This window comes from Girardinichthys multiradiatus, chromosome 10, assembly GCF_021462225.1.
Source record: "Girardinichthys multiradiatus isolate DD_20200921_A chromosome 10, DD_fGirMul_XY1, whole genome shotgun sequence".
Lineage (NCBI taxonomy): Eukaryota > Metazoa > Chordata > Actinopteri > Cyprinodontiformes > Goodeidae > Girardinichthys > Girardinichthys multiradiatus.
The window spans coordinates 37,589,790-37,603,815 of NC_061803.1; the positions used below are offsets into that span (position 1 = coordinate 37,589,790).

General features: G+C 41.1%; 1 protein-coding gene across 3 annotated transcripts in view; it reads right to left on the reverse strand.

The window, feature by feature from the left end:
* Nucleotides 1–6,644: 6,644 nt before the first annotated feature.
* ipmkb (inositol polyphosphate multikinase b) overlaps nucleotides 6,645–14,026 on the reverse strand; it is a 52,247-nt gene continuing 44,865 nt past the window's right edge. For all 3 annotated transcript variants that reach the window (XM_047377367.1, XM_047377366.1, XM_047377368.1), the window contains 2 exons: nucleotides 8,457–8,538; nucleotides 6,645–8,312 (listed from right to left, as the gene is read on the reverse strand). In XM_047377367.1, coding sequence (XP_047233323.1) covers nucleotides 7,489–8,312; nucleotides 8,457–8,538 — 906 coding nt within the window. In that variant the 3' untranslated portion in view covers nucleotides 6,645–7,488. The remainder of the gene's footprint in view (nucleotides 8,313–8,456; nucleotides 8,539–14,026) is intronic.

Below are 14,026 nucleotides of genomic sequence, written 5' to 3' on the forward strand. Positions count from 1 at the left end.
GTTCCTAGGTAACCTTGTCACCTTTGAACCTGAGAAGGGTCTAGGGTCGTAAAACACAGACTCTTTGCAGTTGAGATAACACTGTCATGTTCTGGTATAAATACAGGTGCTTCTCAAAATATTAGCATATTGTGGTAAAGTTCATTATTTTCCATAATGTCATGATGAAATTTTAACATTCATATATTTTAGATTCATTGCACACTAACTGAAATATTTCAGGTCTTTTATTGTCTTAATACGGATGATTTTGGCATACAGCTCATGAAAACCCAAAATTCCTATCTCACAAAATTAGCATATTTCATCCGACCAATAAAAGAAAAGTGTTTTTAATACAAAAAACGTCAACCTTCAAATAATCATGTACAGTTATACACTCAATACCTGGTCGGGAATCCTTTTGCAGAAATGACTGCTTCAATGCGGCGTGGCATGGAGGCAATCAGCCTGTGGCACTGCTGAGGTCTTATGGAGGCCCAGGATGCTTCGATAGCGGCCTTTAGCTCATCCACAGTGTTGGGTCTTGAGTCTCTCAACGTTCTCTTCACAATATCCCACAGATTCTCTATGGGGTTCAGGTCAGGAGAGTTGGCAGGCCAATTGAGCACAGTGATACCATGGTCAGTAAACCATTTACCAGTGGTTTTGGCACTGTGAGCAGGTGCCAGGTCGTGCTGAAAAATGAAATCTTCATCTCCATAAAGCTTTTCAGCAGATGGAAGCATGAACTGCTCCAAAATCTCCTGATAGCTAGCCGCATTGACCCTGCCCTTGATAAAACACAGTGGACCAACACCAGCAGCTGACACGGCACCCCAGACCATCACTGACTGTGGGTACTTGACACTGGACTTCTGGCATTTTGGCATTTCCTTCTCCCCAGTCTTCCTCCAGACTCTGGCACCTTGATTTCCGAATGACATGCAGAATTTGCTTTCATCCGAAAAAAGTACTTTGGACCACTGAGCAACAGTCCAGTGCTGCTTCTCTGTAGCCCAGGTCAGGCGCTTCTGCCGCTGTTTCTGGTTCAAAAGTGGCTTGACCTGGGGAATGCGGCACCTGTAGCCCATTTCCTGCACACGCCTGTGCACGGTGGCTCTGGATGTTTCTACTCCAGACTCAGTCCACTGCTGCCGCAGGTCCCCCAAGGTCTGGAATCGGCCCTTCTCCACAATCTTCCTCAGGGTCCGGTCACCTCTTCTCGTTGTGCAGCGTTTTCTGCCACACTTTTTCCTTCCCACAGACTTCCCACTGAGGTGCCTTGATACAGCACTCTGGGAACAGCCTATTCGTTCAGAAATGTCTTTCTGTGTCTTACCCTCTTGCTTGAGGGTGTCAATAGTGGCCTTCTGGACAGCAGTCAGGTCGGCAGTCTTACCCATGATTGGGGTTTTGAGTGATGAACCAGGCTGGGAGTTTTAAAGGCCTCAGGAATCTTTTGCAGGTGTTTAGAGTTAACTCGTTGATTCAGATGATTAGGTTCATAGCTCGTTTAGAGACCCTTTTAATGATATGCTAATTTTGTGAGATAGGAATTTTGGGTTTTCATGAGCTGTGTGCCAAAATCATCCGTATTAAGACAATGAAAGACCTGAAATATTTCAGTTAGTGTGCAATGAATCTAAAATATATGAATGTTAAATTTTCATCATGACATTATGGAAAATAATTAACTTTATCACAATATGCTAATATTTTGAGAAGGACCTGTATATAGTAAAGAGAATTGGGCCAAGTACTGAACCCTGTGGTACTCCACAATTAACTCTTGAGTTTAAAGATGATTTATCATTTACATGAACAAATTGGAATCTGTCAGACAAATAAAAATTAAACCAGCCTAGTGCTGTTCCCCTGATCCCTACAGCATATTCCAGCCTTTTAAAGAGAATATTATGGTCGACTGTATCAAATGCAGCACTGAGATCTAACAGAACCAGTACAGACACAAGTCCATTATCTGAGGCCATAAGAATATCATTAGTGACTTTAAGCAGAGCTGTTTCAGTGCTATGAGGAGCTCTGAAGCCTGACTGAAACTCTTCAAACAGGTCATTGCTGTGTAAATGCTCACACATTTGATTAGCAACTATTTTCTCAAGAATTTTAGATAAGAATGGAAGATTGGATATAGGTCTGTAATTTATTAAGTCATCTCGATCAATCGAAGGTTTCTCAAGTAAAGGTTTAATTACAGCTATGTTAAAAGCTAGTGGTACATGTCCATTTACTAAGGATATATTAATCATATCTAAAATGGGGCTGGTAATCAGAGGGAACACTTCCTTAAATAATTTGGTTGGGATTGGGTCTAACATACAAGTTGAAGGTTTAGATGAAGCTAATATTTGTGATAACTCAGGAAGCTCCACAGGATCAAAACAGTCCAAATCAGGTTCCACAGCCACTTCCAATGCCGTCCCACCCGCCAAGGACGAAGCGACCATCCTCGGGAGCATGTCAAAGATTTTCTTTTTAATAGAATCAATTTTATTTAAGAAGAATCCCATAAAGTCTTCACTGCTGAGAGCTAAGGGAATGGATGGCTCAACAGAGCTATGACTGTACGTTTAGCAACTGTACTGCTGTTCTGGCTTGGCGAAGTGTCTTGTCATACAACGGTAGGCTATTTTTCCAGATTAAGTAGGAATCCTCTAGGTGTGTAGAGTGCCATTTTCTCTCCAATTTTCTAACATTGTGCTTTAAAGTATGCAACTCTGAATTAAACCAAGGAGCTAGCCTCCTATGAATGATTACCTTCTTTTTCAAGGTGGCTGCATTTTCTAATGCACCACGCAATGATGAAGTAACACTATGAACAAGAGAATCAATTTGTGATGGGGAAGAAACAAAATTATTGCCCTCCACTGTGTTTTTCTGTGATGAGGAAATTAAAAGTGGAACAGATTCTTTAAAGGTTGTTACAGCATTGTCTGATAATGATCTACTATAATGAAATTTTCTTTCAGGTGTGGAGTACTCTGTTAAATTAAACTCAAAGGTTATTAAAAAATGGTCAGACAGGACAGGGTTATGAGAAAATATTATAGTCTTTACACTCAATGCCATATGTCAGCACAAGGTTCAGAAAATGAAGACAAAGGTGGGTAGGTTTGTTAATGTTTTGAGCAAAGCCAATTGAGTCTAAGATAGAATTAAAGGCTATATTTAGGCTATCACTTTCAGTGTCAACATGAATGTTAAAATCCCCCACTATAATAACCGTATCTGTATTTAACACTAAATCAGATAAAAGGTCTGAAAACTGATCTAAAAATTGAGAGTAAGGGCCTGGTGGACGGTACAAAACAAACAGAAGTGGTTTTAGTAGTTTGCAATTTGGATGAGGAAAACTAAGGATTACACAGTTTCCTGTTCACCTGCTGCACCGTATGTCAGGACAAGATCAAAAGTAAGAAGACATGAGTGTGCAGGTCTGTCAACATAAACAACTCAACAGATGAAAATAAATAATAATCAAACAAAGGCAACTATTAATTAATCCCTGTAAATATTCTTAAAGGAAAAAAAAAAAATTCACACTGATGATTTAAAAAAAAGACAAAGTTTATTAAAATAGTATTAAGGAAAACATAACATTCAGGCTATTTTTTGTTTTAGATTAATACAAATCTTGAATAAAGTTTAGATCAGGTATTGCATTAATGCACTGTCTTGGATTAAAATGATGTGGCTTTGTGCAGGAGTGAAGCTCTGAGATTTAGCATAGCATTAACAAGCATCTCCAGTGTTTTAACTGTTTTTACAGAGGTACCAAAAACAAAACATAGAGACACTCTAAATGGTCTTGACCCTGTTGAAACGGCGTCTTTTTATGATGTAAAGCATTTGACCAGGACAAATCATTAATAAACTTCTGTACCGTTAGTGTTATATACAGCATTTCCTGTTTAATTCAACTCAAAGAAAATCTGTAAAGAGAAAAAAATAAAATAAATTTGTTGAAGTCAAAGTTCAGCTGCCGTAGGATTTTTGTTCTGACGATTGACTACTTGCAGACATTTCCAACAGATACAGTTTCCAGATAGTAATGACAAAGGTTTCCAAAGATCTGGCTGTACAAAGCTTCCAGAAAGAAAATCCACAGTATTAGATGTGCCCTGGTGCAGCAAAGACATGCATTAGTAATGTGAGAAAATATAGGACAATTACATTACAGACACTGAAGGATTCACCAGAGAAGACAGAAACTAGTAAATGAGGCAGACTATAGCCTGACAGCGACACTGAAGAAGCTGCTGAAGGTTCTGCTAGGGAACTGATCATGTTCTACATGGACAACATCTTTTGTTTGTCCATATGTCTGTACCAAGGGATAGGGCTGTTACACAGAAGCATTTTCTTCCAAATAAAAGATTCAGGCTTGACTAAAAGCTTACAAAACCTCGAGGGAGAATGTTTTAACCTTTAGATTGGACTGTGGCCAACAGAACAGTGAGTTCTGACCCAAAACGTTCCAGTGTCTGCTAAAAAGGTGTCGGCATCCAAGTAAGACTAAGCCTTCATCCTATTAAAAAATAAAATGACTTGATGTGAGGAAAATGAAACTTTTGCAACACCAGAACTAGAGTCCAGAACTAAATCTAACAGAACATCATTGGAGTCTCCTGAGGAGAGCTGCTGAGAAGTGTCTCCACAATCTGAAGAACTTTGGGATAGAGTGGAGAAATATTAGCAAGTCAGGACGTGGGATGCTGACCGACTCCCACCTCATAAGGAGTGAGTATTTGGAGGAGCTCGGTGGGCGAGAAGCGTTAAGAGAACAATCAATCATGAGATGAAATAACAGGATTATAGAAAAGTAACTAAACATCCTTCTGTAAGAGGATTATTGATATGTTGCTGAATTTCAAGATTTTCTGATATGAAAGTGATGTAGAACATTACAGGAGTTTTAGTTGAAATGCTGAAGACACATTCTTCAGAGGATATGGTGATGAAGCCAGTAAAATGTAGCCCGAAGCTTCAGTCACACTAAAAAGAAACGTTTTACTGATGAACCAATATTCATTCTCCCATAGGAGACTAAAAATCATTCTGGGCTCTTAAACTGTATTTTCTTCACAAGAATCACTTTGGTATTTAACATCATTTCAGAACATTTTTAGTTAGAATTGATCCGACAGTATCAGAACTGTCTTTATCAAACCTCACATACTGGACTTCCTCCTTGGGTAAAATTGGCAGATTAGTTAAAAAAACAAAGCTGTCAGCTACTTTAGCAGAAAACTCATTAAAACACACATTCAACATCTATCAGCGTTCTATTAAAAGCAGCATTTCTCTCATATAAAATCTAAATCTAAATATTATTTCAGCTAATCAAAGCAGAATAAAATATTCCCTTTAAAAGAACCCAGAGAAACATCACTTCAATCCCACATCCAATATTGGGAATAATCATATTATTAATAACTAATGGCTAATTTCAAGTAATGGCCACCAAGTCCATTGGAAGAATGAGCAATATCTCCAGCTGATGGACCATCGCCTGCCACTGAGATGTTTCAACAAAAACCAGTCAAACAGAAATCAGTCAGTATGTCTCACTTCAAGTGTTTTTGTCATGAAAAGAAAGCAGAAACATCAGGGAACACAGGCTTCTCAGATCAGTGTGTGCTTAGGTGCGCATGGGGAGGGAGTAGGTGGTCGAGGAAATAATTGGCAGCTGAAACCGCTACAACAGCCACAATAAGAGCGAAAACATCCAAAAATAGGAAAAAACATAAAAATTCCAATAAGAGTTCAAGGTCAATAGTAATGAGATCAGGTTAGCCATGAGATTTCCAAAACAAAAAACAAAATCAACCATCATTAAGTAGAAAGAACACCAGTCATAAAGCATACATTTCTATATATACACACAAATATTAGAGAGGGAAGATACCTGAGTCAGCGGTTAAAAGAAAAGCACCAAAATACAATATGATTACAACATATTAATCATTCTCAAAGTCTTTTACACCACTGATTCGGTTTAAAAAAGGAACATCAGTTCATTCCTCCACAGTCACTCAAAACCCTGATTTCTATCAGTTTGTCCTTAAAGTCCTGTAAACACATTTAAACCTGGTCCAGTTTACAGCTGTGAATGACAGCAAGGATGGAAAACAAAAAAACAAAATGGCTGTTTAGCCAATCAAACTACACAGATTTAAGTTCAAGACTATTAGAAACAACATTTTAAATAGCTTTATCAGATTTTATAAAAGAGAAAGATCTGCTTTCTCTTATAGTCCTAAAGATGTGGATCGGATAGGATCAGATCAGAGATGTGGTAGCAGGATGGCTTCATTCCTGATGAAGCACTCGTACTCGTACTCGTCGTCTTCCGCTTTATCCGGGACCGGGTCGCGGGGGCAGCAGACTCAACAGAGACGCCCAGACGTCCCTCTCTCCAGACACCTCCTCCAGTTCCTCCAGGGGGAGCCCAAGGCGTTCCCAGGCCAGCTGAGAGACATAGTCCCTCCAGCGTGTCCTGGGCCGTCCCCTGGGCCTCCTCCCGGTGGGACGTGCCTGGAACACCTCCCAAGGAAGGCGTCCAGGAGGCATCCGGTATAGATGCCCGAGCCACCTCAACTGGCTCCTCTCGATGTGGAAGAGCAGCGGCTCTACTCCGAGCCCCTCCCGGATGGCCGAGCTCCTCACCCTATCTCTAAGGGAGTGCCCGGCCACCCTACGGAGGAAGCTCATTTCAGCCGCTTGTATCCGGGATCTCGTTCTGATTAAGCATTTTAATTAAATTCCTTTGGAATGACTGAAAAACGAACAGAATAGGAGTTGGTTTGATCCAGAACTGATTATTCCTGACAAAGAGCCAGACGATTTCAAAATGTTTCATGATATCTTGTCAGATTAGCACGTATCCAGTTGCACAATGTATAGAATACATCTACTATCTTATATAAGGAGGAGAAAACAGGAAAATGTTGCAGTCAATGAATCTCTGCTAACGGAAACCTGCCAGAAACACAAAGAAAAAACTTCCAGCCATCAGACTGTGATGCTATGAAGGACATTGATGCAACACATCATTCAACCTACACCTTCCCAGAGCTTACAGGGCATCCTGGACCACACTGGGTACTTCATGATTCAGTTAGAACTTACCTTGAGGTTTCTCTCAAGCGTCCAGCTGCATCATGAAGTGACTAGTAACAGGGAACTTACACGTCACCTCACAATAAAGCCCAAAAGTACCTTGGAGGCTCTGGGACCTTCAAGTACCAAAACGTTCTGGAGAAATATAGGCTGAAATTTGATTTCCAGAACATTTTCTCAACATTAAACAGTGGAGGTGTTGGGTCCAAAGGATAAAATAGGATAAAAATATTGGACATAGCCACATACAAAAATACAGTAATCATGTCTGACCGTTAACCCCGTCAGATGTGTGATATTAGTGGTTCATTTTTTTAGTCCTCTTCAGTTTTGTGTTTGTTGAGAAGAAGACACCGTGGATCTTCAAGGAACTTGGGAGGTAGGGGAGATAAGCGAGCACCGTGCAGCCTCACAGAGTATCTGCTCTAGCACTGTCAGCAGGTTTTTCAGACCGTAGATGTAGCCTTGATCGTAGCCATCACTCGGGAAAACATGAGCAAAATCAATCATCCTGACCTCCACATCTGCATCTCCTGCACTGCCCTGTTCATCTGTCCCCCTTTGTCCCTCCAACCCCTCCGCTACCTCCGCTGTTCTGCTGATCTTGGCTCTCTCTCCGTCCTTGTTTCTATTCTCAATAGGTGACAGTTTCTGATCAGCTTTTCTCTGACACGTATTATCTTCTTCATACAGTGCAGGTGCTTGATCCCATGGTTTAGAAGCTTTAGTTGTCTCAGCAGCAACATCATCCACCCTGTTAATGTGGAGGAAACCCCTGACGCAAAAGGGATCTCCATCTTTTCTGTTATTGGTGAGAACCGAGGAGAAGCTGCTGTCCTGTGAAACTGAAACTTCCATGTTGTTGTTGTACTCAGCTACTTTGTTTATCTGTCCTGCTTCATCCTGAACTGCTGTCCCTTCCTGGCTCTGATCGCCATCAACAACCAGCAACGAATTGGCTGTTTTCATCACAGCATCACTAACTGATGGATCGCTAAGTTGAAAAGAAAAGGAGGATGATGTGAAGGAGGAGGGGAGTCCCTCGTAGACAAAAAGCAGGGAACTAGCATAGAAGGCCAGCTGGTGCTGGGAATGAAACCAATGCAGAATCTGCTGAAGTCTGCAGATGCTGCCCCGAATGGCATCCTTCCTCAAACAGACTCCATTATGGAAGAACTTAGATAAGCCTGCAGGGGAGGAGAGGACAAAAAGCTGCAACATTTAAAGCTTATTGGCTGTTTCTATCTCAGTAAACTCAGTATTAGTTATTAATGAAAAGTCAAACCAATATCATTGAAGTATGGAGAAAAAAAGAAGATTGACAAACACACCATCTTTAACAGTGTCCTGAGCCAGGCCCCTCCCATAGTGTTGGTTATAGGAGTCAAACGTGTCGCTGGAAACGTTGTAGACCTGGATAACAACAAGGATTAATTTATTATGTTGCTCCTCTGTCTAAAAAATCCACTGTTTGAACATTTGGTTCATCACTAAATGCTGAACTTAAAAAGGGACATCCCACACTTCTCCATGATTCTATCAAATGAATGATGTTAATGGCCAGAGCAGGGTTTTCAGCCTGGTCCCTGAACAAGGTTCTTGTATAAAGGTCCTGTAGTGGCCTTATTATAAAACCAGATGGCAGGAGAAACCATGATCACGCCAGTTTGTTTGTAGTCTGTGTTTATGAATACAAGGTGAGGAGCATGGAGGATGTGTATAGGTATGTGAAGTTCCATATAGGAGGCGGATCCTCTGATGGGTTTCTGGGCCAGATGTGAGATGTTAAGCTTCCAGACTCTAAAACATGCCATTTGGTGAAAGAACAACCCACTCAGAGAAGTAATTGGGTCAGCATTGTACAACAAATATATACATTTTGCATTTAAGATGGAAAATCTTCCTTGTCTGTGAATATACTCTATCCAGAACTCCTCAAGTGACATAGCGTTAGCTTCACCTGGTTCTAATTCTGTAAAAAATCTCCTATTAAGCACCTTTTGCTCTCTGATAATTGATTGATTAATTGAAAAAATACCCGACAGATGATGTCAGCCAGCAAAATAATCGTTAGTTGCAACCCTAGGTTCACAATGTGAAACTTGAATTTAATTCTAGAATTGCACCCCTCTAGGTGGCAGCAGGTTGGAGTAGCTCTGTTACTTTTTATTGCGATTATTTCTTCTTAACAACAGAAATTCCTCTTGTGGTAGATAAAATTTATAGTTTTGGACGATTATCTTCTCTGGTGTCGGATGCTGCGCAGCTGGAAGAATTTTTACCGATACTTTTTTACTTTTGTTATGATGCGTCACCATGGCAACGGGAGCAGCTGATTAATATCTCAAAAGCTCAAATAATATGTCAACTACAACCCCAAATCCCTGATAAGTTGAAAATGAGCCGCAGTTTATGCAGAGCAGGAGCAAAGAGAAGAGGGAGAAGGAGGAAAAACCATCTCTTCTATCGATCATGATGGGCAATGTGAGATCATTGGGAAACAAGCTGGATGAACTTCAGCAGTACTTGAGAACAACAGATGGTGTAATCCAGGACATATTACTGTGAATTGTCATCTCTGCAGTCCAGATATTAAACTGTTAGAAGTAAGTTTTCATCCATATTATTTACCCAGAGAGTTCATTAGTGTTTTGGCAACAGTATATGCTCCACCTTTATCTGTTTCCATCACTGCACGTGATGCCATTGGCTCAGTTGTTGCTAAGCTACCGACACAACACCCCAATGCGTGGCAATATCTGGTGATTTTAACCATGCTTCACTCTCTGCTACACTTCCAAAGTTCAAAAGTTTGCCAGCTGCTCTACCAGAGAAAACAAAACATTGCAATTGTTTTATGTAAATGTCAAGGACTCACATCTCTAAAGCAAGACCCATCCAAGGCAAATCAGATCACAATCTTGTTTTTCTCTGCTTGAAATACAGGGGTTGGACGATGAAACTGAAACACATGTCATTTTAGTGTGGGAGGTTTCATGGCTAAATTGGACCAGCCTGGTAGCCAGTCTTCATTGATTGCACATTGCACCAGTAAGAGCAGAGTGTGAACATTCAATTAGCAGGGTAAGAGCACAGTTTTGCTCAAAATATTGAAATGCACACAACATTATGGGTGACATACCAGAGTTCAAAAGAGGACAAATTGTTGGTGCACATTTTGCTGGCGCATCTGTGACCAAGACAGCAAGTCTTTGTGATGTATCAAGAGCCACGGTATCCAGGGTAATGTCAGCATACCACCAAGAAGGATGAACCACATTCAACAAGATTAACTGTGGACGCAAGAGGAAGCTGTCTGAAAGGGATGTTCGGGTGATAACCCGGATTGTATCCAAAAAACATAAAACCACGGCTGCCCAAATCATGACAGAATTAAATGTGCACCTCAACTCTCCTGTTTCCACCAGAACTGTCCGTCGGGAGCTCCACAGGGTCAATATACACGGCCGGGCTAGTATAGCCAAACCTTTGGTCACTCATGCCAATGCCAAACGTCGGTTTCAATGGTGCAAGGAGTGCAAATCTTGGGCTGTGGACAATGTGAAACATGTATTGTTCTCTGATGAGTCCACCTTTACTGTTTTCCCCACATCCGGGAGAGTTACGGTGTAGAGAAGCCCTAAAGAAGCGTACCACCCAGACTGTTGCATGCCCAGAGTGAAGCATGGGGCTGGATCAGTGATGGTTTGGGCTGCCATATCATGGCATTCCCTTGGCCCAATACTTGTGCTAGATGGGCGCGCCACTGCCAAGGACTACTGAACCATTTTTGAGGACCATGTGCATTCAATGGTTCAAACATTGTATCCTGAAGGCGGTGCCGTGTATCAGGATGACAATGCACCAATACACACAGCAAGACTGGTGAAAGATTGGTTTGATGAACATGAAAGTGAAGTTGAACATCTCCCATGGCCTGCACCGTCACCAGATCTAAATATTATTGAGCCACTTTGGGGTGTTTTGGAGGAGCGAGTCAGGAAACGTATTCCTCCACCAGTATCACGTAGTGACCTGGCCACTATCCTGCAAGAAGAATGGCTTAAAATCCCTCTGACCACTGTGCAGGAGTTGTATATGTCATTCCCAAGACAAATTGACGCTGTATTGGCCGCAAAAGGAGGCCCTACACCATACTAATAAATGATTGTGGTCTAAAACCAGGTGTTTCAGTTTCATTGTCCAACGCCTGTATATTTTAAGAGAAACAGGAATAGGGCAAACGCTATTTCCATCATGGGAGAAGAGGCGGAGGTGGTGGAGGAGTATACAGGTCCTTCTCAAAAAATTAGCATATTGTGATAAAGTTCATTATTTTCCATAATGTCATGATGAAAATTTAACATTCATATATTTTAGATTCATTGCACACTAACTAAAATATTTCAGGTCTTTCATTGTCTTAATACGGATGATTTTGGCATACAGCTCATGAAAACCCAAAATTCCTATCTCACAAAATTAGCATATCATTAAAAGGGTCTCTAAACGAGCTATGAACCTAATCATCTGAATCAACGAGTTAACTCTAAACACCTGCAAAAGATTCCTGAGGCCTTTAAAACTCCCAGCCTGGTTCATCACTCAAAACCCCAATCATGGGTAAGACTGCCGACCTGACTGCTGTCCAGAAGGCCACTATTGACACCCTCAAGCAAGAGGGTAAGACACAGAAAGACATTTCTGAACGAATAGGCTGTTCCCAGAGTGCTGTATCAAGGCACCTCAGTGGGAAGTCTGTGGGAAGGAAAAAGTGTGGCAGAAAACGCTGCACAACGAGAAGAGGTGACCGGACCCTGAGGAAGATTGTGGAGAAGGGCCGATTCCAGACCTTGGGGGACCTGCGGAAGCAGTGGACTGAGTCTGGAGTAGAAACATCCAGAGCCACCGTGCACAGACGTGTGCAGGAAATGGGCTACAGGTGCCGCATTCCCCAGACCTGGGCTACAGAGAAGCAGCACTGGACTGTTGCTCAGTGGTCCAAAGTACTTTTTTCGGATGAAAGCAAATTCTGCATGTCATTCGGAAATCAAGGTGCCAGAGTCTGGAGGAAGACTGGGGAGAAGGAAATGCCAAAATGCCAGAAGTCCAGTGTCAAGTACCCACAGTCAGTGATGGTCTGGGGTGCCGTGTCAGCTGCTGGTGTTGGTCCACTGTGTTTTATCATGGGCAGGGTCAATGCAGCTAGCTATCAGGAGATTTTGGAGCAGTTCATGCTTCCATCTGCTGAAAAGCTTTATGGAGATGAAGATTTCATTTTTCAGCACGACCTGGCACCTGCTCATAGTGCCAAAACCACTGGTAAATGGTTTACTGACCATGGTATCACTGTGCTCAATTGGCCTGCCAACTCTCCTGACCTGAACCCCATAGAGAATATGTGGGATATTGTGAAGAGAACGTTGAGAAACTCAAGACCCAACACTCTGGATGAGCTAAAGGCCGCTATCGAAGCATCTTGGGCCTCCATAAGACCTCAGTGCCACAGGCTGATTGCCTCCATGCCACGCCGCATTGAAGCAGTCATTTCTGCAAAAGGATTCCCGACCAAGTATTGAGTGCATAACTGTACATGATTATTTGAAGGTTGACGTTTTTTGTATTAAAAACACTTTTCTTTTATTGGTCGGATGAAATATGCTAATTTTGTGAGATAGAAAATTTGGGTTTTCATGAGCTGTATGCCAAAATTATCCATATTAAGACAATGAAAAACCTGAAATACTTCAGTTAGTGTGCAATGAATCTAAAATATATGAATGTTAAATTTTCATCATTACATTATAGAAAATAATGAACTTTATCACAATATGCTAATTTTTTGAGAAGGACCTGTAAATACCTCGGTGTTCACCTTGACAACAGACTGGAGTGGAGATGCAACTGTGAAGCCGTCTACAAGAAGGGACAGAGCAGACTGTATTTCTTGAGGAAGCTTAGGTCCTTTAAGTCCTTAGGGACTTCAAAAAGTTCAACAAGCTAATGAAGGCTGGCTCTGTTCTGGGGACTCCTCTGGAAATCATTGTGCAAAGAAGGATTCTTCATAAAGTGAAGAACATTGTGGAGAACCCTGAGCATCCTCTTCATCAGACTGTTGTACAACTACAGAGTGTCTTCAGTCAGAGGCTTCTTCAGATCTGCTGTAAGACAGACTGGTACAGTAGATCCTTCCTGCCCAAAGCCATCAGCATCTACAACGGTTCTTTGAAGAAACCTGTATAATATGAGCTACAACATTTATTTTCCTTTGGGATTGATAAAGTAATTTTGAATTGATTTTTTATTCTCATTCTTATAAACATTACCAACGTGAGTTTGGTATGTGCATTAATTACAGGAGTTCAGTGTTAGGTCAGTGTGCTTGCTCCCATCATTAGGCTGAGGGGCAGGCTGTGAATGGATCTAATTGTCTAATCAGCATCTACAACGGCTCTTTGAAGAAACCTGTATAACATGAGCCACAACAACATTTAATTTCCCTTCCGGATTAATAAAGTATTTTTTAATTGAATTTAAAAAAAGTTTTTCTTTATTTTTTATAACTTTTTATTTTTATTCTATAGAACATTCTCTGACATAGGTCCTCTTTGCATTGGCATATTTTTACAAGAATAAAATAAAATGAAACTTGACCATCAAACAAAAGTTATATATGCAACTATAATTCCATTCAGTTCAGTATTGATTACATACAGATTTAGTTAACATTCCTTCTTAGAACCTCTGTAATGGTTCACTTACCCTACCTGAAATACACATGACCACCTCTGTTCAAAAGATGTCCATTTTCAGTTGTAAGCTTGCACTCATTTGTTCCATAATCTACACCCATTTCAGTCTCTGACCCTATTCAATTACAGATGGGAGCTGTTTTCTTGCA